The following is a 23066-nucleotide window of genomic DNA, read 5'->3' on the forward strand; positions in this document are numbered from 1 at the left end:
AATGCAATACATACACACACAGACTGCTGAATACATACACACAGTCCGCTGAATACACACACACACGACTGCTGAATATACAGACAGACTGCTGAGTACACAGACAGACTGCTGAGTACACAGACAGACTGCTGAGTACACACACAGACAGACTGCTGAGTACACACACAGACAGACTGCTGAGTACACACACAGACAGACTGCTGAGTACACACACAGACAGACTGCTGAGTACACACACAGACAAACTGCTGAGTACACACACAGACAAACTGCTGAGTACACACACAGACAGACTGCTGAGTACACACACAGACAGACTGCTGAGTACACACACAGACAGACTGCTGAGTACACACACAGACAGACTGCTGAGTACACACACAGAGACTGCTGAGTACACACACAGAGACTGCTGAGTACACACACACACTGCTGAATACACACACACACTGCTGAATACACACACACACTGCTGAATACACACACACTGCTGAATACACACACACACACACACTGCTGAATACACGCGCACACGCACAGACTGCTGAATACACGCGCACACGCACAGACTGCTGAATACACGCGCACACACACAGACTGCTGAATACACGCGCGCACACACAGACTGCTGAATACACGCGCGCACACACAGACTGCTGAATACACACACATACTGCATTGAGGGGTGTAGTGTATGTGTGTGTGATGGGTGCTGTGTGTGTGATGGGTGCTGTGTGTGTGAGGGGTGCTGTGTGTGTGTGTGTGTGTGTGTGTGTGAGGGGTGCTGTGTGTGTGTGTGTGTGTGAGAGGGGTGCTGTGTGTGTGTGTGAGAGGGGTGCTGTGTGTGTGTGTGTGAGAGGGGTGCTGTGCTGTGTGGGGAGGTAGGGGTGCTGGGTGGGGGTAGGGGTGCTGGGTGGGGGTAAGGGTGCTGTGTGTGGGGGGGTGGGGGTGGTGTGTGGGGGGGTTGCTGTGTGGGGGTGGGGTTGCTGTGTGGGGGGTGGGGTTGCTGTGTGGGGGGTGGGGTGCTGTGTGGCGGGGTGGGGGTGCTGTGTGTGGGGGAGTAGGGGGGAGTGGAGGGATTCTGGGTGTAGGGGAGGGGTGCTGTGTGGGGGGTAGGGGCACTGTGTGTGTGGGGGGGTAGGGGTACTGTGTTTGGCGGGCTAGGGGTACTGTGTTTGGGGGGCTAGGGGTACTGTGTTTGGGGGGCTAGGGGTACTGTGTGTGGGGGGTAGGGGTACTGCTGGGGGGGTAGGGGTACTGCTGGGGGGGTAGGGGTACGGTGTGTGTGGGGGAGGGGTACTGTGTGGGAGGTAGGGGTACTGCTGGGGGGGGTAGGGGTACTGTGTGTGGGGGGGTAGGGCTACTGTGTGTGGGGAGTTAGGGGTACTACTGGGGGGTAGGGGTGCTGTGTGTGTGGGGGGGGGTAATGGTACTGTGTGGGGGGGTAGGGATACTGCTGGGGGTAGGGGTGCTGTGTGTGTGGGGATAAGGGTTCTGTGTGTGTGTGAGGGGTAGGGGTGCTGTGTGGGGGGTAGGGGTGCTGTGTGTGTGTGGGGGGGTAAGGGTGCTGTGTGTGTGGGGGGGGTAGGGGTGCTGTGTGTGTGGGGATGGGGTGTTGGGGGGTATAAACGTTTTAAAAAAAAAAAAGTTAAATGTTTTCTTAAACATTAAATTATTATCTTGTCCCACCCCCCCCTTCTTACCTTTAATTAAGGAGGGGGGACACAGTCATCCCTGGTGGTCCAGTGGTGGCAAGTACTGTTTCCGGTTCGGGAGGCAGGGGAGGGATCTTTGAAGCAGCTCCCCTGTCCTCCCGCGCGATGCTGTGTGGGGCGTTGCCATGGTAACGCGCGGCAACGCTCCACACAGCTTGCTCGCGGGAGGACAGGGGAGATGCTTCAAAGATCCCTCCCCTGCCTCCCGAACCGGAAGCAGAGTAGGCTCCTGCCATTTCGGGCAGGCAGGTACCTACTCTGCAGTGATGCCGAACCTATGGCCGCGTGCCCACAGAAAGGGCCCGGCGTGCCACCTGTGGCACGCGTGCCATAGGTTCGCCATCACTGCTCTACACATTGATTTTAATACAAATGTATTAGTCTGTTAAAGATCTATAGATTTGCAATATAGATATTATATTTATACACTAATATTTTGTTGGACCGCCTTTAGCTTTGATTACAGCATGCATTCACTGTGTCATTGTTTTGATAAGCTTCTGCAATGTCACAAGATTTATTTCCGTCCAGTGTTGCATACATTTTTCACAAAAATCTTGTATGGATAATGAGAGAGTAGGACCACTGTGCATAGCCTTCTCCAGCACATCCCAAAGATTCTCAATGGGGTTATGGCCTGGACTCTGTGGTGGCCAATTCATATGTGAAAATTGTGTCCCATGCTCCCTGAACCACTCTTTCACAATTTGAGCCTGATAAATCCTGGCATTGTCATCTTGGAATCTGCCCATGAGGGGAGAAAAAAACCCATTGATTGAATAACCTGGTCATTCAGTATATTCAGGTAGTCAGCTGACCTCATTATTTGGGCACATAATGTTGCTGAACCTAGACCTGACCAGCTGTAGCAACCCCATATCATAGCACTGCCCCCATAGGCTTGTACAATAGGCACTAGGCATGATGGGTGCTGCCTCTTTTCTTACCCTGATGCGCCCATCACTCTGGAACAGGGTAAATCTAGACTCATCAGACCACATGACCTTCTTCAATTACTCCAGAGTCCAATCTTTATGCTCCCTAGCAAATTCAAGCCTTTTTTTCCGATTAGACTCACTGATTATATAAAACTTAGTAGAGTATCTTTGCACTCCGGCTCAACAAGAGGTGTATAATACCAGGTGCCAGTCCCAGAGGACCACGTAAAAATATACAAAAAAATAGAATAAAGACTTCTTTATTTACATGAAGAACACAGGGTCCAAGGAGATCGACGTTTCAGTCTCCTGTCGGGATTTTCATCAGGATCAGGATAACATACACAATATACAAATCTTAGTTATATAGGGAAGACAACAATCAATAAGGATTAAACTTAACCACGTATGTGGAAGTAGTTTTCTGTTTTTCAAGGGATTAATGTGCTGTGCATGGATAAATTCAATCAGTGTAATGATATCCGAGGAATGATTCTGTGTACATGCCTTTGATGACATACAGTTGTCATGCTCACTAATTCTCCTGTAGGCAGCTATGGGAGGCTAGGAATTGACTGACAAATCAGTGCTAGTATCGAATTGTAGCAAGAAAAAAAAAACCATACTGCAGAAAAGTGATATTCAGATGTACAATTATTTTATTATCATCACTTTTCAAGTATTTTCAAATGAGGTGCATTTATTACCACTATGGTTGATAAATTCATCTTATCATGTCTTTTATGTTACTGAAATTTAGCATTGAGACTGAAGACCTATTCATAGAAAAACCATAGTAGGCATTTTTTCTTTACGATGGTAAGAGAGTTAAGATGTAAAATCTGTATTATCTAATTGTAAAAAAAGAATATATTACTGAATCACTGATGCATGAAGATTTGCGAATGCACTGTAGGAAACACAGATCAGATGGCAAAATACCCAAAGTGTTTTTCCAAATCTCAGGTTTATATTACTGGTGTCACAGCTGTATACTGTGAGCAAGGATGCAAAGGTCAACTGCCCGCTAGTAAGACTGCTGTATAACCCTGTGTTTTCCTCTTATGATTCGGACAGATTGACTATATCCGCTGAATGTCCCATGCAGTTAGAAGACTTTCCTATGGATGCACATGCCTGCCCACTGAAATTTGGAAGCTGTAAGTGTTTAGTAATATTTTACTTCTTACCATTACGTATAACACATCCACAATCTATGTTTTTTATTTAATTGTGCCACAATGTTTTGTACTGTCTTTATTTCAACCTTGTGTAAAAAGCTCAATTCATAGGCAAATTCCTATGATCAGATTAGTGTAACATTAAAAAAATGTACTCTCAAAAGAGCCTCAAAATAAGGTATATTAAATGACAAAATGTAATGTTGGAAATAATTATCATTTAGCATTTACATGGGTACACAAACTAGGTATGACATGTGCAGGTTAAACAGTATAGTTACAAGACTTTATTCAATGGATAGAGTGTGCATCAATGTACTCCCACAATGCCAAGCCAAATCTAAAATGCCTAGAGCATGACCATCTGCTAGGCATTATGGGATGCCACACATGGCCTGACTGGACAGTTTAGTGCTCTCCGAATGCCATGGAAAATAAAATCATCAACTGGAAACAGAAATCATTTTACATATTTTCCAGAAATTTGCTAGCAGCAAAATACAGATAATATAATTTTGCCTAACATGTACCATGATGTTATATTTTCAAAGCAAGTACAGTTTAATTGTTAAAAAAAAAAAAAAAGTACTTTTTTTTGGCAGTGCGTGATTGCTGTCAGTCTAACTTTTGAGAAATATAAAACCAAAAAACAAAACTTTCAGGCAAATCGTAAAGCAGTTCGATCCCTGTTACCAAGTCTGTCTGTCTCCAACTGGAAACTGACAGGGTTAGTCACTTAAGCCCAAATATAAATCTGAATGACACACTCCAGACAAAGATAGGTGATCTGGACAACTTCCCCAACTCAGCTACAGTTACAGCTTGGTTACTTTAGCCTCGATTCTGTCATTTGGATTTTAATTTATTACAGTTTAGTAGTGAATAATGAGCTTAGTGAGAAACCATGAAACTGAAGAAAGCAGGTCAATTTTCATTGAAAGCATTTGATGAAGTTCTGCGAATATGAGTGTTGTCAGATGATTTAGCATGCATATGCATTATTTTGTCCATGAAGTGTCCCGCTTTTGGGGTCCTGTCCCACCATCTGGCTTTAGTTCCCTGGCGTCCTGCATCTGGTGAGACCAGGGAACTGTTCCCAGGCAGCATATTATGTGTGCATCATTAGACATGCTTTGGCAGCGCTCCCTGCAGTGTCCTAACTCTGCGGCTCAGGATGTTGGGAGGCATGGTAGTGAGGGTTACCTTAGTACTTTACTCAACTTACTGTATGAACACAATGGGGGATACGTATCAAAGTGTTCAGAAAAGTAGTGGTTAAATTCAGTCAGTATTTTAATCATATTTATTAAAGTGATCTAAAAATTGACAATTGTCTTCATAGTAAATACTGCCAGTTATTACAAAATGTACATTTTAGAAGACCACCATTGTTATAGTGATGGAAAACTTTATAAATCTGTTGCACAGGTGACACAATTGTGTATATGGAAAAAATGGAAAAAATGGATGAAAAAAATCCAAATTTAATCATTTGTACCAAGAATTCACCAGAAACTCACTAAAAACTAAACTGAAAATTTACTTTTAATTAGCATATTTGTTTTTTGTTATGCATTAAAGTAATATTAAAAAGCAGATGGTAGCATCCATGCTTTATTATTGAATGTGCCCATGATTTCAGTCTACATGTGCAGTATGCAAACATATTAAAAAATAAACTGCAAAGGCTTTTTACATTTATATTAAAAGCAAAAAATAAATAAATAAAATGCAAATGCAGTTATACCTCGCAATGATTATTTACATCATTTATTTGCATTTTTCATGGTAATGTACATTTTACATTTGAGAGAGAATTTTTTTGTAAATGTTTTTTTGTTTAAAAGTTATTGCATGTCCTCACGTTTTAATTATGTTGGATTCTTAATGAGGATTCATGACTGTGTCAACAAGTTTCTGTGCTTCATATGTGTACCATTCAAAGGTAATTTTTAGCTTACCATCTGTCCATGGATTTTTCACTATACAAACTATATTAACATGGACATATAAACGCCATAAACAATAAAGCAGATTCTACTCGTTATGAGTGTTTATGATCTTAATGAAGTGGCATGACGGAGTGCATACCGAGATAGCCGGCGAGGTTAAAAGATCAGCAACTTCACGACCTGTGCATTAACCCATGATTTTGATGCTAACAAACATATGTGACTCTATCACATTTCAGGAAGCAATACATTAATAGCCCCATAGCATTTTCTATATAGCTATTAAATTGTGTTCTGCAAAAAATATTAATAATTTCAATTATGATAGTGTATAAATATTATGTTTTATAATAATTACATGTCAAGTTTGTGGGCGCAGTCTTGAATCCATTTGAGATGCAGATTCATAAAAATGCAAGCAAAATATGATCTTGACTGTAAATACATCTAACCTGGTGTTCTCATTCTACCTATTCTTACCCACAAATAGACAGAGTGGGTAGTCTGCACAAATTTAGTCTACATCAGCAACGTTTTACACTTAGTATTCCATATAGGTAGTAGAGAATAGAAACAGCAACATGTAGACATAAAACATTTATTGTAAAGAAATAACAATACTCACATTGAAAATAATGCTGTAAATACTGTATTGGTATAAATATTGCTCCATACCTCAGTGAGTAGAGAGATTTTTCTGATGTCAAATAGAGTTCACAAACAAGTACCTATAAGGACACTCTAAACACCAAAACATCATTAGCTTAATGAAGCAGTTTTGATGTATAGATCGTGCACCCTCAGTCTCACTGCTCAATTCTATGCTATGTAGGAGTTAAACCACTGTGTTTATGCAGCCCTAACCACACTGCCCATGCCTGAGACTCACACAGTATCACTGCACACTTGAGGTAAAGTAAGATCTAAGTTTTAAACTTACTTTATTGCGCAGTGTTTTTAATTAAAATTTCTTATTTCCTGCTCTTTTTCTGTGTGTGATTAAAGTTCAATTAACAGAGCAGAAGAGAATTTCTAAAGTACACTAAAGGTAGGCAACTTTTGATACCCCAAATGTTGTACTCCAAAAATTATCATATTGCTTTAGGAACTAAAATGGAGATTGAGAACCCATGAAACAAATTTGTTGAGATACTTGTAACCAGTGGCGAACACGCAAACCATGGGGCCCCGGTGCGAAAATAATCCGTGGGGGTCCCCCCTTCCTATTCCGCCCCAACAGGCACACACACACACACACACACATACATACATAGAGAGACACACACGCAGAGACACATACATACAAAGAGGAAGGCACACATATATACAGACAGACAGACACACACATACATACATACAGACACATACATACAAAGAGACAGGCACACATACAGACGCACACACACACACACAGACAGACAGGCACACATACAGACACACATACATATAAAGACACATACATAAAAAACAGACAGGCACACATACACACAGGCAGACACATACAGCCAGACAGACACACACACACAGGCATACACGCATACAGACACACACAGACACATGCATACAGACAGGCACACAGACACATACATACAAACAGACAGGCACACATACAGACACACACAGACAGACAGACAGGCACACATACAGACACACATACATACAAAGACACATACATAAAAAACAGACAGGCACACACACACAGGCAGACACATACATCCAGACAGACACACACACAGACATACACGCATACAGACAGACACACACACACTCAAGACACACATACATACATACATACATACATACAGACACGCATACATACAAACACACAAAATGTTTAAGTCACCCTCCTGTTTCCTACCTTTAAGATGCAGGCGGGTGACTTTCCCTGGGATCCAGTGGTGGCTCAGGTGGATGGGAGTCAAAGTTCCAACTCTGACTCCCTCTGCTTCCTCCCGCGCGGCTCTCAGTGTTAGCTGGGAGGAGTGATGTGAGGTCACTTCCTCCCAGCTTGTGATGTCATCACAGGGGGCCCGGTCGCACTGTTAAAGCTCCCAGCGCTTACCGGGCCCCCTGACAATCAATATCCATCGGGTGGCCCTGACAGCATGTATATATATAAAAAAATATATAAATAAATATTATTTAAAAATATACATATAATTACATAAATATACATCTAGAATTTAAATAGAGATATATGAATATATATTTGGATTTTATGTGTCTATTTATGTAATCTTTTTACAAAATTATTCAATATTTTTATTAATTACAATGTAAGGGACATGTCTGGCAGCCAGGGCAAAAGGCCAGAGAATTTAAGTTGCAAGTTTTATAGTTAACCATGTAAGTTTCCAAAACACCATAAAATCTGTACATGGGGGGGTACTGTTGTGCCCAGGAGATTTTGCTGAACACAAATATTAGAGTTTAAAAAAAATAAAATTAATATGTATCACAATGATGTTATCATCAGTAAAATTGCAGTTTTTGTGTGAAAAATGCAAAAAACAGATTTGAACAAAAACTTTGGCTAGCGTTTTTGTCTAAGTGGCTATATAAAAGAATGGACATACCCCATTTTGAATACCCTTGCTTATTAAATTTTTCAAATGGTAAGCCATGATAGGGGTAAGTTTCATTATTGGGCTGCCATATGGTCTCAAACGCAATATCACCAATCTGGCAAATTTCAATGTGCAAAAACAGAAATGGGCAAGTCATATATTTGACCCTGTAACTTTCCAAAACACCATGAAACCAGGATAAGGGGGTACTATTGTACTCATGAGACATTACTGAACACAAATATGAGTGTTTTAGATCAGTAAGACATATGCTAATGATAATATATAATTTGAAAGTATAGTTTATTTGTGAAAAATGCAAAAAAACTAAAATTAATGCTGTCTTTAGCCTACTAAAAAGACTAGACATAACCGATTTTGAATACCCTGGGTTGCCTACCTTTTCAAATAGTATGCCATGATGGGGTTAAATTTCATTCCTGGACTGTCATATGGTCTCAAAGGCAACATAGGCCTAGGAAACCAATACAAACACCCCTGTATTAAAACAGAATAAATGTATAGAAGCACTCCTTTAACCCCTTAAGGACCAAACTTCTGGAATAAAAGGGAATCATGACATGTCACACACGTCATGTGTCCTTAAGGGGTTAAACACCAACACTGTACATCACACTATATCGCCAGTAAATGCGGCAGCGTTGTACAGATATACAACCTAGAAATTTTGACTTGGGGTGCGTTGGATAAATACTGAAATATTAAGGGTGCCTTTAACCTAAAAAGTTTGGGAACCACTGGTTTAAGGGATTAAAATACACTTGGAAATAGTTAAGGTAAAAAAAAAAAAAAAATTCTATTCAATGTCATGGACATAAATGCACTTGTGTATGTTACTCAAAGAGACTGCTTTTATATTTATTATAAACTGCTTATCAAGAAGAGTACTTCAAAAATATATAATTTTACATCACAAATATAAAGGTAAAACAGTGAACATATAATAGAAAGCAAACCATAAACAAAAAATAAAAAAAGGTGAGATATAGATGAATTCAAGGAAGGCAAAGCAAAACAGATACAGTAAAGAGAACAAGTTCAGGTTCAGCTGAGGCAAGATGGGTTAGCGCAAGCCTTATGGCGTGGGTGGGTAAATTGAGGTCTTAAGGAGTATAAAACAGAAATGATACAATAGAAGTGAGAATTAAAGCAATGAGAGGAGTTAATGTCATGGTTGAATGGATGGCTTGTATAGAGAGAGAACAGAAGAAGTCAGTAATAGAGTCTTGTGATAAACATGCATGGAATAGAATTGTGACTTTAGACTCTGTACAAATGATTAGAGAGATAAAAAGACAAAAATACACACTGATGCCAAACTAAACCAAAGTGTATTCATGAGTAGGGAGGTCCAAAGGCATATGCAACATCAACATAGAGAATATAATATTAAAGTGGCTCTGTCATTGTTTGGGGACTTTGCTGAATTTGCAAAGTCCCCGGATTATGACATTGCCGGGGATGGGCAGGTAAATGTGTAATATTACTTACAAGAACTAGAACCTGTCATTCGTGGGCACTGCCATCTGTATCCAGCAGGATCCTTTTTGCCATACTCGAGAGTACAGCATTGAGGTTCATGGGGGACCCCACAAGACCACAGGATCCACATAGACACAGCCTATTACCCTGCAGTCGTCACTGATGACAGCTGCAGGGATTGACTCTGTAGCTCTGCCCTACTTTGTCTTTATATATCTCTTGACTGGGTTGGAATTTCAGTGAAATTCCAGGACAGTCATAATGAGTAAGTTATGAGATTTTATCTTTATGAAATACTAATTTTTCAGGGGGTGGGGTGATAGTGCCACTTTAACAAAAAAGTGTACTTCAGCTATATTAACGTTAGCAGTGCTAACTTATCACCAAATACATAAAAACATAAGATACCCATGTTTATATATTTATGACTTGACTAATGAATAATTATGCATTGCCACCATCAGGGCCAGTGCAAGGATTTTTGGGTACAGAGGCGAAGATGATTTTGGAGCCCCACCCCCCCAAAAGCATCTTCACCGTGTGCCTCTTAACCTGCCTTTTGTTTCGTATTCCCTTTTTTAACATGTCTTACCCCCTTTAGTGTCTTATCCCCTATTTTTTTCTCCAATGTGTGTCTTAAACCTCCCTTGTGTATCTCTTACTACCCCCTTTGTGTTTCTTACTCCCCCCCAGCCTCTGTGTCTCCTTCTTTCCCTACTCTTACCAGCTCCTGTACAGAATTGTACAGAACACTGGTGAGACCTCACTTGGAGTACTGTACACAGTACTGGAGACCATATCTTCAGAAGGATATTGATACCTTAGAGAGAGTTCAAAGAAGGGCTACTAAACTGGTTCATGGATTGCAGGATAGAACTTACCAGGAAAGGTTAAAGGATCTTAACATGTATAGCTTGGTGGAAAGACGAGACAGGGGGGATATGATAGAAACATTTAAATACATAAAGGGAATCAACACAGTAAAGGAGGAGACTATATTTAAAAGAAGAAAAACTACCACAACAAGAGGACATAGTCTTAAATTAGAGGGACAAAGGTTTAAAAATAATATCAGGAGGTATTACTTTACTGAGAGGGTAGTGGATGCATGGAATAGCCTTCCAGCTGAAGTGGTAGAGGTTAACACAGTAAAGGAGTTTAAGCATGCATGGGATAGGCATAAGGCTATCCTAACTATAAGATAATGCCAGGGACTAATGAAAGTATTTAGAAAACTGGGCAGACTAGATGGGCCGAATGGTTCTTATCTGCCGTCACATTCTATGTTTCTATGTTTCTATGTTTCTCCTTTGTGTGTTTCTCTTTCACCACCAGCCCGTCTATTTCCCCCAGCCCCTCTGTGTCTCTTTTTCCTCTTCTCCAGCCCTTCTGTGTCTCTTTCACCCCAGCCCCTTTGTATTTCCACTTACAGGCTCTTCTGTGTGGTGCTTTCATCCCCAGCCCCCCTGCAGACTTTCTCACCCCCAGGCCCATCTGTGTGTCTTTCTCCCTCCCCATGTCCCTCTGTGTGTATTTCTTCCCACTCAAGATCCACTGTGTGCCACTCTCCCCTCCATGTCCCTTAGTGTTCGTATCTCCTCCCCTCCATGTCCATTAGTGGTCCTCTCCCCTCCATGTAGAAACATAGACTGTGACGGCAGATAAGAACCATTCGGCCCATCTAGTCTGCCCAATTTTCTAAATACTTAGTGTCCCTTAGTGTTCCTCTTGCCTCCCTCCTCTGTCCCTTAGTGTTCCTCTCCCCTCCCTTCCCTGTCCCTTAGTGTTCCTCTCCCCTCCCTTCCCTGTCCCTTAGTGTTCCTCTCCCCTCCCTCCCCTGTCCCTTAGTGTTCCTCTCCCCTCCCTTCCCTGTCCCTTAGTGTTCCTCTCCCCTCCCTTCCATGTCCCTTAGTGTTCCTCTCCCCTCCCTTCCCTGTCCCTTAGTGTTCCTCTCCCCTCCCTCCCCTGTCCCTTAGTGTTCCTCTCCCCTCCCTTCCATGTCCCATAGTGTTCCTCTCCCCTTCCTCCCCTGTCCCATAGTGTTCCTCTCCCCTCCCTCGCCTGTCCCATAGTGTTCCTCTCCCCTTCCTCCCCTGTCCCATAGTGTTCCTCTTCCCTTCCCCTTACCTGTCTCTTAGTGCCCTCAATTCCCCTTAATGTTCCTCCCATCTCCCCATCTTAGTGTTCCTCTCCCTTCTCTTTTAGTGTTCCCCCCACTACCCCAGTGTTAATTTCCCCTTACCTTCACCCTTGCCCCCCCTTAATGTTCCACTCCCCCCCTATTGTTCCTCAACCCACCCTCTTTTTTAGTGTTTACCCCCCTCCTCTGTCCCATAGCATTCTTTCCCCTTTTTCCCCTGTCCCATAGTGTTCTTTCCCCCTCCCATAGTGTTCCCCCCATAGTTTTCCTTACCCCTCCCATAGTTTTCTTCCCCCCTAGTGTTCCTTCCCCCCGCCCCAAAGTTTTTCTCCCCCCCCCCATAGTTTTCCTTCCCCTCACCCAAGGTATTGCAAATGGGGTATGTCCAGTCTTTTTTAGTAGCCACTTAGTCACAAACACTGACCAAAATTAGCATTCAATTTAGTTTTTTTGCATTTTTCACACACAAACAAATACATTTGTTTTATATTTTATTCATATTAAATTATGTTTCAAAGCTACATATTTGATGTTAAATGAAAGCCATGTTTCCCATGAATTACTTGAAAATTACTTATAATAAGTGTAGATGCACATAATATAAAAGAGGTGAATTATGGTTGAACAGACATATATAGTCAGATTCCAGGTTTTGTTTATGTTTTATTTTGATCACAATGTGTACATTTGGCTCAGCCCTTAAGGTGTTAATGGATGCAGAAATGTCAGATTAAACCAGAATCTTGGAGGTTTCTTACATTTCAGAATAAGGAGTGGGTGGCAGTCAGTGCTGGAGAAAAGGTCTTTTTGTCTTCAGGTTTTCACTGCAAATGGGAGGCTCTAACACTTATCAGGCACTAAAACACTAAAGAGTTAGGAATGCAGGTTACAGCTATAGTGTTCCTTTGATGTATTATAAACCTGCAGAGAGAGCTGCAAAATGTAAATTTGTGACACCTACTTTTCTAAAGCCTGTTATCCCAGGATTTATTGCCACATATTACATAGTTATATAGCTGAAAAGTGACTTGCGACCATGAAGTTCACCTTCCTCACATATGTTTTTGCTGTTGATCCAAAAGAAGGCAAAAAACCCAGTCTCAAGTGCTTCCAGTTTTGCAACAAACTAGGAAACAATTCCTTCTTGACCCCAAAATGGCAGATATCTCATTGGATCAAGCAGCTATTACCCCACTAATTAGAAATTATATCCCTGTATGCTATGTTTTTGCAAGCATTTATCCAATTGCAGTTTAACCCCTTAAGGACCAAACTTCTGGAATAAAAGGGAATCATGACATGTCACACATGTCATGTGTCCTTAAGGGGTTAAACATCTGTATGGACTCTGATAAAACCACCTCTTCAGGCAGAGGATTCCATGTCCTTATTGCTCTTACTGTAAAATATATTTTTTTATTTGCTTTAGATTAAATTTCATTTCTTGTGTCCTATGTATAGCCCTGTTTATGAATTGATTTCCAGATAATGGTTTGTACTGGCCTGAAAGTTATTTGTATAATGTTATTATATCTGCTCTGAAGCACAGTTTTTCCAAACTGAAGAGATTTACATTTTTTAACCTTTCTTCATAACTAAAATGCTCTATTACTTTTTATCAATTTTGTAGCTAGTCTCTGCAATTTTTCTTTCTTTAGAACAGGTGCCCAAAATTGCACAGCATATTCAAGTTGTGGTCTTACCAGCGATTTATAAAGAGGCAAAATTATATTTTCATCCCGAGAATTGCCCCTATTCATACATGACAAAACCTTACTGGCGTTAGCAACTGCAGATTGACATTGCATACTGCTGCCTAATTTGTCTAACAATTCCCAAATCCTTCTCGTGTGTGCTTAACCCTAACCATTTAGTGTGTAAGTTGCTTGTGCATTCTTAACCCCGAAGTGCATAACTTTGCATTTCTCTACATTAAATTTAATCTGCCAGTTTAGTGCCCAGTCCCCCCAATCTATCTAAATCCCTTTGCAGCAAAGCAATATCCTGCTCACATTTTATTACTTTACAAAGCTTTGTGTCATCTGAAAACACCAAACACATGGCTTTCAATGTTTATTTCAAAATCATTTATAAATGTTAGATAGAAGCAGTCCCAAAACAGAACCCTGAGGGGCACCACTTACCACTTTTGACCAGCTTGAAAAGTAACTATTAATGACAACTCGTTGTGCTCTATCCTAAAGCCGATGTCCAACGAAGAACAAGAATATTCATCTAGACCAATTTCTTTTAGTTTGAACACTAACTTATTGTGAGGAACCGTATCAAATGCCTTGGCAAAATCCACTGCAACACCCTGATCCATACTTCCACTTACTTCTTCATAGAATGCAATTAGGTTAGTTTGACATGACCTATGTTTCATAAAACCATGCTAATTATTGCTAATAAAGTTCTTCCCATTTAAGTTCTTCCCAATTAATATAAAATCTTTTTAGCCAAAGAAATGAGTGTTTGTATAGATATTTTGTACTGAAAGTGTCTTAAAGATTCCTATTTGCTGACATTCAGTGCTTCCTATTTGCTGACATTCAGTGCATTTGTGAAATCTTTGTTACTCCCTGTCCAGTATAATACTAATATTGGTATGACGCTGATTTATAAAGAACCACCATGTTCAGCTATTCATTTATATTTTATCAGAGCATCATAAAAAACAAATACAAGTTAAGCTTGGTAAAGACATTAAGGGGGGGACTGTCACTTCTCTGGAATTTACTCCATTGAATAAAACATGAGACACTCCATTTTCTTTTTAATTTACATTAAAGATTTAGCAAATTATATTAAAATCCAGTTCAGATAAAGCAAAGCCATGGCAAGTGTTGCAAATAAAAAGAAATGGAAACGTGGTTTGATTTATTTTCCTCTTCTCTGCATTAAAATTTTAACAGCTTAAAAATACATATATCTTAAATATAGGGAAACATAATATTAAAAATCGTGGGAATTGAAATCATATAATTATCAGAGATATGGAAATAAACACATGTATGTATTGTTAGCATATATAACATAAGATTTGTCGATAAAAGTCCCTCGTAGGACTACAAACTCATGTCAGCCTTACCTTACATCAATAAACTTACTGGCATGCAGTTATCAGCTAGAGTAGAGATTAGGACAGTGGCAGAAATAATATAGAGAGGACCCTGGTGCAAAAAGAAAATTGTCTCTCCGCAAAGAGCAGGGGGGCCAAAATGTAGATTTCAAGTGTCGTACAACTCTGAAGATGATTTGTTATCTGTAGTTCATTTCCCCATCCTTGCATGGTTGCATTTGTGTGTAGTGTCTGTGTGTGAATGTAGGTGTATGTTTGCATGGAGAATGTGTGTGTGAATGTTTGTAGTAGTTCTGCGTATAAACCAGCACAAGAAATTCCATGAGCTACATCAAAAACTGTCAGTGCGATTTGGAGACAATATTAAAAAAAAACTACTCCATGCAGCTTGACCACTTCAATGATTAAAAGTTGTCATGGTGGCTGGAGTCTGTACCTGCAGCGTCTCACTATAAAAAGCTGACTATATTAAATGTAACCCCTTTGCTGTCGGTGCTGTAACACTTTTTGCAGGATCATTGGGACGTCATTAGCCAGCCCGGAACAAGAGTTCTGTGCCGGCTAATGTTAATTCTCTGCATATTTCTATGTGCAAAGCTGCATGTTGCATTCTTTGTCAGCTGACTGTCTCAGTCAATAAATGGCTGGCATAATTGCAAAACAAAATTGGACCAGAGCACTCCGAGCATCATAATCCGTACAATTATGATGCTTGTAGTAACACTTTAACTCATGGGTTCACATATGGGAATAAATCAGCACTTGCAGTGGAAATTTCTTCCTCTTACTACAAACAGTCAGATGTTTCTTTGTTTGCAGCCATAATGCAACAAACAAGTTAAAATTCATGTAAGGGTTCCAGGAGAGCCAGCATTAACAAAAGAACCAACCACATCTGTTTTACAACTAAAATAACAACAAAAAACAACTTTAACCCCTTAAGACACAGCTTCAGAAGCTGGACATACCCTTAAGGACACAAGCAATTTTTGCATTTTTTGCTGTTTGTGTTTAACTGCAATTTGCATCTCTCTCATTTATTGTACCAACCCATATTATATACCGTTTTTTAGACAACAAAAAGGGCTTTAATTTGATGTGACCTATACATGTATAAATTCTAATTTATTACAAAAAAAATGCAAAATAATGTGGAAAAAACACAAAAAACACTTTTTTTCCCCACGTTTTGGCAATAATAATGTGTGCATAATATGTACAGCTTAGGAAAAGTAATTCAAAATCAATTCATTTATGTGTCTTGATTTACAAAGTACATAATATGTGTAGGATTTCAGTTTATTTTGAAAGTTACAGGTCACAAACTACAAGGTCTAAAATAAAATTTCAAAGTGAAACAATTTTAGAAGTTGGTATGTTTGTCTTGGAAGTTTAATACCCATTACAGGAAACAAAATTGCCACACAAAAGTATATATTTATATAATGTAGACATCACAGGCTATTTACCTAAGGTTAGTTTGACACTTTTTGCGTAGCCATTTCACTGCCAATCTCTGCTAAATATTGGAGTAAAATTTTGTTTTTTCTCTATTTTGGCATATTCACATATAACAAGGTTTTTGTAATGTGCATTTCGTAAATCTAGTGTGTGCTATCCCTGTACAGAACCCCATATTGTGTTCAGCTACATCTGCTGAGTACAACGATACCCCCATTGTATACCTTTGCCCCTATTCTGTGAAGCTACAGTGCCATATAGGAGACCATGCTATTTCAGTTTCTATAGTTGACATTTTCATAGATGGTCATATGTCTGAATTTGTGGCATTATAGCCATTTGACTGTTCAAATAACCCCATAAAGGCCATCCATTTGAGAAAGCAGACACCCCAGGGTATGTTATTAGGCATATATAATACCTTAACTTGCCACCATGTTTTCACCAATTTATTTCAAACTTTGTGGTGAGAAAAAAATATATATTTTTTTTACATACATGTTGCATTTTCGCTGGGTATTTCTTACGTTTGATAAGTGCCACTGTCATACATTCCCACTAAGTATGCTCAGTTACCTCTTCTGAGTAAAAAAATATGCCCAATGTATAACCCAGACAATATTTTGTGAAGTTACAGTGCTGTGAAAGAGATGTGATAAGTTCAGGTTTTTAAGTGTGAATTTACGTGGAGAGTTTTAATGGGTCCGTATTCTATTTTTAAATATGTTAGCAGGCTGCTTTTTCCAATGACCCCAAAAAGGCATACTATTTCTTAAAGAAGACGCCCAAGGGTATTTCAAATGGCAAATTTTGAACCTTAGCGTGGGATAATTTTTCCGTTAGCTTGTATCAAGTGCAGTGGTAAAAAGCATTTTTTTTCTGCCTTTTTGACACACAGTGAGTTTGTACTGTATATTTTGCAAACCTTATGTGTGCTACGGCTTTATAATACTTTATATGTTGCTCAGCTATGTTGTCTGAGTACAGCAATACCCCCGTATGTACCTTTGCCAGTTATATGGGGACGTTGAAGGGGCACATTTCAGACACAGCCATTGCAGGTTTTGTCAAACTTTGAATTTTTACGCTGTGTTGTTACCCCACTTTGAAGTTTTTTTAGCAGGCTATATATTCCAACTATCCCATAAAAGCATACTATTTCTTAAATAAGACATCCCAGGGTATTTCAAAAGGCATATTTTGAACCTTAGTGGGGGATCATTTTTCTGCTAGCTTGTACCAAGTGTAGTGGTAATAAGCATTTTTTCTGCTTTTTTGACACACACCGTGGGTTTGTACTGTGTATTTTGCAAACCTTATGTGTGCTACAGCTATATAATACTTCCTATCTTGCTCAGCTGTGTCATCTGAGCACAGCAATACCCCCATATGTACCTTTGCCAGGTATATGCGGACATTGAAGGGGCACATTTGAGACACAGCCATTTAAGTTTTTTTCAAACTTTACATTTTTACGCTGTGTCCATACCCCACTTTTGGGGTTTGTTTGTAGGTTAATTATTCCAGCTACCCCATAAAGGCATACCATTTCTTAAAGAAGACACCCTAGGGTATTTTAACCCTTAGCGTGAAATAATTTTTCCCGCTAGCTTATACCAAGTGTAGTGGTAATACGCTTTTTATATGCCTTTTTGACATACTCAATGAGTTTGTAAAATATATTTTGCAAACCTTATATGTGTTACAGTAGTATAATACATCATATGTTGCTCCGCTATGTCATCTGGGTACAGCAATACCCCCGTATGTACCTTTACCAGGTATATGACAACGGGAAATTATTTGAACGGCTACTAAGGGTTAATATTCAGGAATTCATTGGGAAGAACTGTGTTATTAACAATAGTGATGTCCTGAACGGTTCGCCACGGACGGCGAACATATGCGATGTTCGGTCCACCCCCTATTCGTCATCATTGAGTAAACTTTGACCCTGTACCTCACAGTCAGCAGACACATTCCAGCCAATCAGCAGCAGACGCTCCCTCCCAGACCCTCCCACCTCATAGACAGCATACAATTTAGATTAATTATGAAGCTGCATTCTTTTATTTCTTTTTTTTGTGTTTGTGTTTATTATACATTATCCCCCCATAGCCAGTAACCTGTGTTTATTATACATTATCCCTCCATAGCCAGTAACCTGTGTTTATTATACATTATCCCTCCCATAGCCAGTAACCTGTGTTTATTATACATTATCCTCCCATAGCCAGTAACCTGTGTTTATTATACATTATACCTCCCATAGCCAGTAACCTGTGTTTATTATACATTATCCCCCATAGTCATGTATCGTTGGACCTAGGCAGCATGATGTCTTAGGCCGGCCCAGAGAGTGAGTGAGTGAATAATATAATATATATATGTTCAGAAACATATTAGTAATATATGTAAATCGGGTTCATGCAAAGAGGGTGAAAAGCTATTAAAGAAAAACACACTTATTGCATCAAATTTACAAAGCCAAACTTTTAAAAGCTTTCCTCATTTCTTTCTCGGGATGAGGAATATATCGGTTGTAGACTGAGGATTTCCATCTGCCCAATCTTTTATTATATGCACTGGAGTGTCAGTGTTGAAGGAGACCGAAGCTGCCCCTATTCTAAATGAAAGACCCGAGACATGGATACAACCCAATCTTAGGAGTAGTGTTCTGATGTAGAAGGTGAATCTAGCCGTAGTCAGAGGGATTCAGTGAGAGTAGTGGTGAAATGTGTGTGGCATGACTGAGTGTGGGTAAGTAAGAGTCAAGTATTTTAACTGGGCACTAGTTATAGGTGGGATAAAGTGGTATAGCGGATGGATGAGTAGTTTGGTTCGTTTTAGAGGTTTGTAGAGAAAGTATATAGTGATCATGATTTTTAACGATATCCAATATTTTAAATGTGGTCTCAAAAAAACATAAAATGCTATATAAATTTTTTGGAAATATCGAATAGTCGTGTACAGTAAATCAGAGAGGGCTCAGAATATCGAACCATCGATCGGTAACCTGGATGAAGTAGGGGGTCTGTTTTATTAAATACGTGGTAATATGCTTTTAATGGGATAGGACGTTAGGAAAGGTGTGTGATTGGGATAAGTGGTTGTGGCTGTATTTACCTTTTCCTGTGACCAATCTGGCTCCTAAGCTTGAACCGCGCGTGGCTGGATCACTCCTGCCTCCACACAAGCCGCATGCGGCTTGATCTCCTCTTCTCACTTAGCCGCGTGCACTGACCGCAGTGATCGGTCATGTGGCCCGCCTGGCACTAGGAGCACGGCTCGAGTCACGAGCTCGCTCTTAAAGGGGCAGTGGGAGCCAAAAGTTGATTCAGTCTCCCATTGGCCCACGTCATTCCAGCACCCCCACACATGAACATTTTAGGGGCGTAGGCATGACGTGGGCCAATCAAATGTTAAAGGATATTTAAACTTCCCTAGCCCTATCCACTTTGTCCTATTGTGGTTTCTGTGTCAGTACCCTTTAGTGCGTTCCTTGATCTATTTTGTTTATTTTGGTATTGACCATGGCTTTGTTCTTGACTATGAATTAATCTTTAACCCTTTCCTGTCTTGTTTGCCCGTGTGACTGATTACCATCTACCTGACTCTGGCTTGTTCTCGTTTTCGTAGTCTCTCTGTTACCATGACCTCGTCTCGTTTCTGATTACGCTTTATCTCTGTCTGACGTTTAGTCTGGCCATTCTAAGTCCAGGTAATAAGTTATATCCTAGTCTTGTCCCTTGCTATCCTAAACTCTGCGTGTTGGGGTATTACATCATGACATTATGATGGGACCATGGGCCCTGCAGGTTTAGGACAGCAAATGGCCTCCTATGAGGCAAGATTTTAAGAACAGTATCACCGTATGGACCAGATTGCCCAGGCCCATCAGACACTTTTGTCCAGAAATGCTTATTTGGCCCCTGAGACACTGGTATGCGTAACATCTCAACCCGTACCTCCCATTCCAGAGGCATCTATTATGACTATAGAATAGTTCGCTGGCGAATAGTTCCTGGCGAACATAGCTTGTTCGCGTTCGCCACGGATGGCGAACATATGCGATGTTCGGTCCGCCCCCTATTCGTCATTATTGAGTAAACTTTGACCCTGTACCTCACAGTCAGCAGACACATTCCAGCCAATCAGCAGCAGACCCTCCCTCCCAGACCCTCCCAGACCCTCCCACCTCCTGGACAGCATCCATTTTAGATTCATTCGGAAGCTGCATTTTTTTTTTTTTATTATTTACATCCGGTGCGGGATTGTGGTGGCTTAAGGTGGAGGCGAGTGCTTGACGTGGGGCAGGCTCTGCATTTCTGTTTGTGCCTCCGGTCCCGTCTTCGACACCTTTTGCGTTGGTGGATTTTAATGGGGACTGCTTTGCTTAGCTGTGGTGATGCTTGTTGGGGCTGTGGTGGAGCTTGTTGGGGCTTCCTGCTTGTTATTTGCTTCCAAGATTGATTAAAGAGTCTGTCCAGCTTAGACTCAATATCCTGCCATGCTTTGCTGGTACCAGGAGGACACGCAGCTGCCGCCATATTGGGAGAGTCGCAGATGAGTATGTCAGCCTGGGCGGCTGTGCTCTGTGCGTCCATTAGCTCCAGACAGCCTCTCAGGGGTGGACCGGGATAACCCCCACTGGTCCGAGGGGGGGGGGGGGGTAACGGAGCTCCTGCCGGGAAGTAGCTGCTCCTGGGCATCCCAGGATCGGGAGATCGGCCGCCTCTCCCACCCGGTGAGCACCAGGCCACACTTGCCATGCGGAGGTAAGTAAGACTGAGTTTCTGACCGCTATTAAGCATGTCGGGTCGGTCAGGTAGGAGCAACATTGCTGGGTCATCCGCTTCTGGGGTGAAATTCGCTTGTTGATAGCTGCTTAACCCCTTAAGGACACATGACATGTGTGACATGTCATGATTCCCTTTTATTCCAGAAGTTTGGTCCTTAAGGGGTTAAAGTGAGATATTGAGGGAGCTCACACGAAGTGCGTCTTTCCTCCATGACAGCTAGGCCCCGCCCCCCGGAAGCTGCATTCTTAGTGAGAGGAGGGACAGTGTAGCTGCTGCTGATTTAATAGGGAAATCGATAGCTAAGCTAGTGTATTCAGTGTCCAGTACAGTCCTGAAGGACTCATCTGATCTCTGCTGTAAGGACAGCACCCCAAAAAGCCCTTTTTAGGGCTAGAACATCAGTCTGCTTTTTTTTTGTGTGTAATCTAATTGCAGTTGCCTGCCTGCCAGCGTGTGTGTCATTCTCACAGTGTATACTGTGCCCACTTGCCCAGTGCCACCACTCATATCTGGTGTCACAATAGCTTGCATTTAAAAAAAACAAAACTTTTTTGACTGTAATATAATAGCAGTCAGTTTCCTTCACATGTGTGCGTTTCAGGGCCTGCCAGGGTACAGTGTCACACCAGTGCAACTCATATCTAGTGTAACAGTAGTGTACATTTAAAAAGAAAAAATACAGGGGGCTTGTTGTCACGTTTCGGGGACCTTTGGTGTTGTACGTGGCAGGGTGGAGGAATAGACCTTCAATGACATCAGTGAGGACAAGGAACAAGACATGGCTAGCTTGGTATCCAACCTTGTGCAAATGGGGAGTTTGCGGTTGTGCAAATGGACTGTTTGCGGTGGTTTGCGGTGCGTTAAACGGGGAGTTTGGTCTGTCACTGTGAAGCGGGCGTAACCCTTACACTACCTGATCGATACAACATACCTGATGTTTTAAAGCACGTTATTCCAAACAATGTAGGAATGTTAGGTGATTTATGCCCATTATGGATTAAAACCAGACTCTGCATCAACTATGTAATTTTCCATTGGAGTTTTGCCATGGATCACCCTCCGGCATGCCACAGTCCAGGTGTTAGTCCCCTTGAAACAACTTTTCCATCACTATTGTGGCCAGAAAGAGTCCCTGTGGGTTTTAAAATTCGCCTGCCTATTGAAGTCTATGGCGGTTCGCCCGTTCGCGAACATTTGCGGAAGTTCGCGTTCGCCATTCGCGAACGGAAAATTTTATGTTCGCGACATCACTAATTAACAATAATCAGCATGGTTTTCTGAAACATAGGTCATGTCAAACTAACCTAATTGCATTCTACGAAGAGGTAAGTAGAAGTATAGATCAGGGTGTTGCAGTGGATGTGATCTACTTGGATTTTGCCAAGGCATTTGATATGGTTTCCCACAAGAGGTTAGTCTTCAAACTAAAAGAAATTGGTCTAGATGAATATTCTTGTTCTTGGGTAGAACATTGGCTTAAGGATAGAGTACAACGAGTTGTCATTAATGGTAAATTTTCAAGCTGGACAAAAGTAGTAAGTGGTGTCCCTCAGGGTTCTGTTTTGGGACAGCTTCTATTTAACATATTTATAAATGATCTTGAAATGGGCATTGAAAGCCATGTATCAGTGTTTGCAAATGACACAAAACTTTGTAAAGTAATAAAATGTGAGCAGGATATTGCCTTGCTGCAGAGGGATTTGGATAGATTGGGGGACTGGG

General features: G+C 41.0%; 2 protein-coding genes across 2 annotated transcripts in view; one reads left to right on the forward strand and one right to left on the reverse strand.

Annotated features, from left to right (window-relative positions):
• The window catches only part of GABRB3 (gamma-aminobutyric acid type A receptor subunit beta3), a 492675-nt gene that overhangs the window by 444412 nt on the left and 25197 nt on the right, over positions 1 to 23066 (reverse strand). The window lies entirely within an intron of this gene.
• The window catches only part of GABRA5 (gamma-aminobutyric acid type A receptor subunit alpha5), a 190749-nt gene that overhangs the window by 106252 nt on the left and 61431 nt on the right, over positions 1 to 23066 (forward strand). The window contains exon 6 of the mRNA XM_063459194.1: positions 3734 to 3816. Coding sequence (XP_063315264.1) covers positions 3734 to 3816 — 83 coding nt within the window. The remainder of the gene's footprint in view (positions 1 to 3733; positions 3817 to 23066) is intronic.

Source organism: Pelobates fuscus, chromosome 1 (assembly GCF_036172605.1).
Source record: "Pelobates fuscus isolate aPelFus1 chromosome 1, aPelFus1.pri, whole genome shotgun sequence".
Classification (NCBI taxonomy): Eukaryota; Metazoa; Chordata; class Amphibia; order Anura; family Pelobatidae; genus Pelobates; species Pelobates fuscus.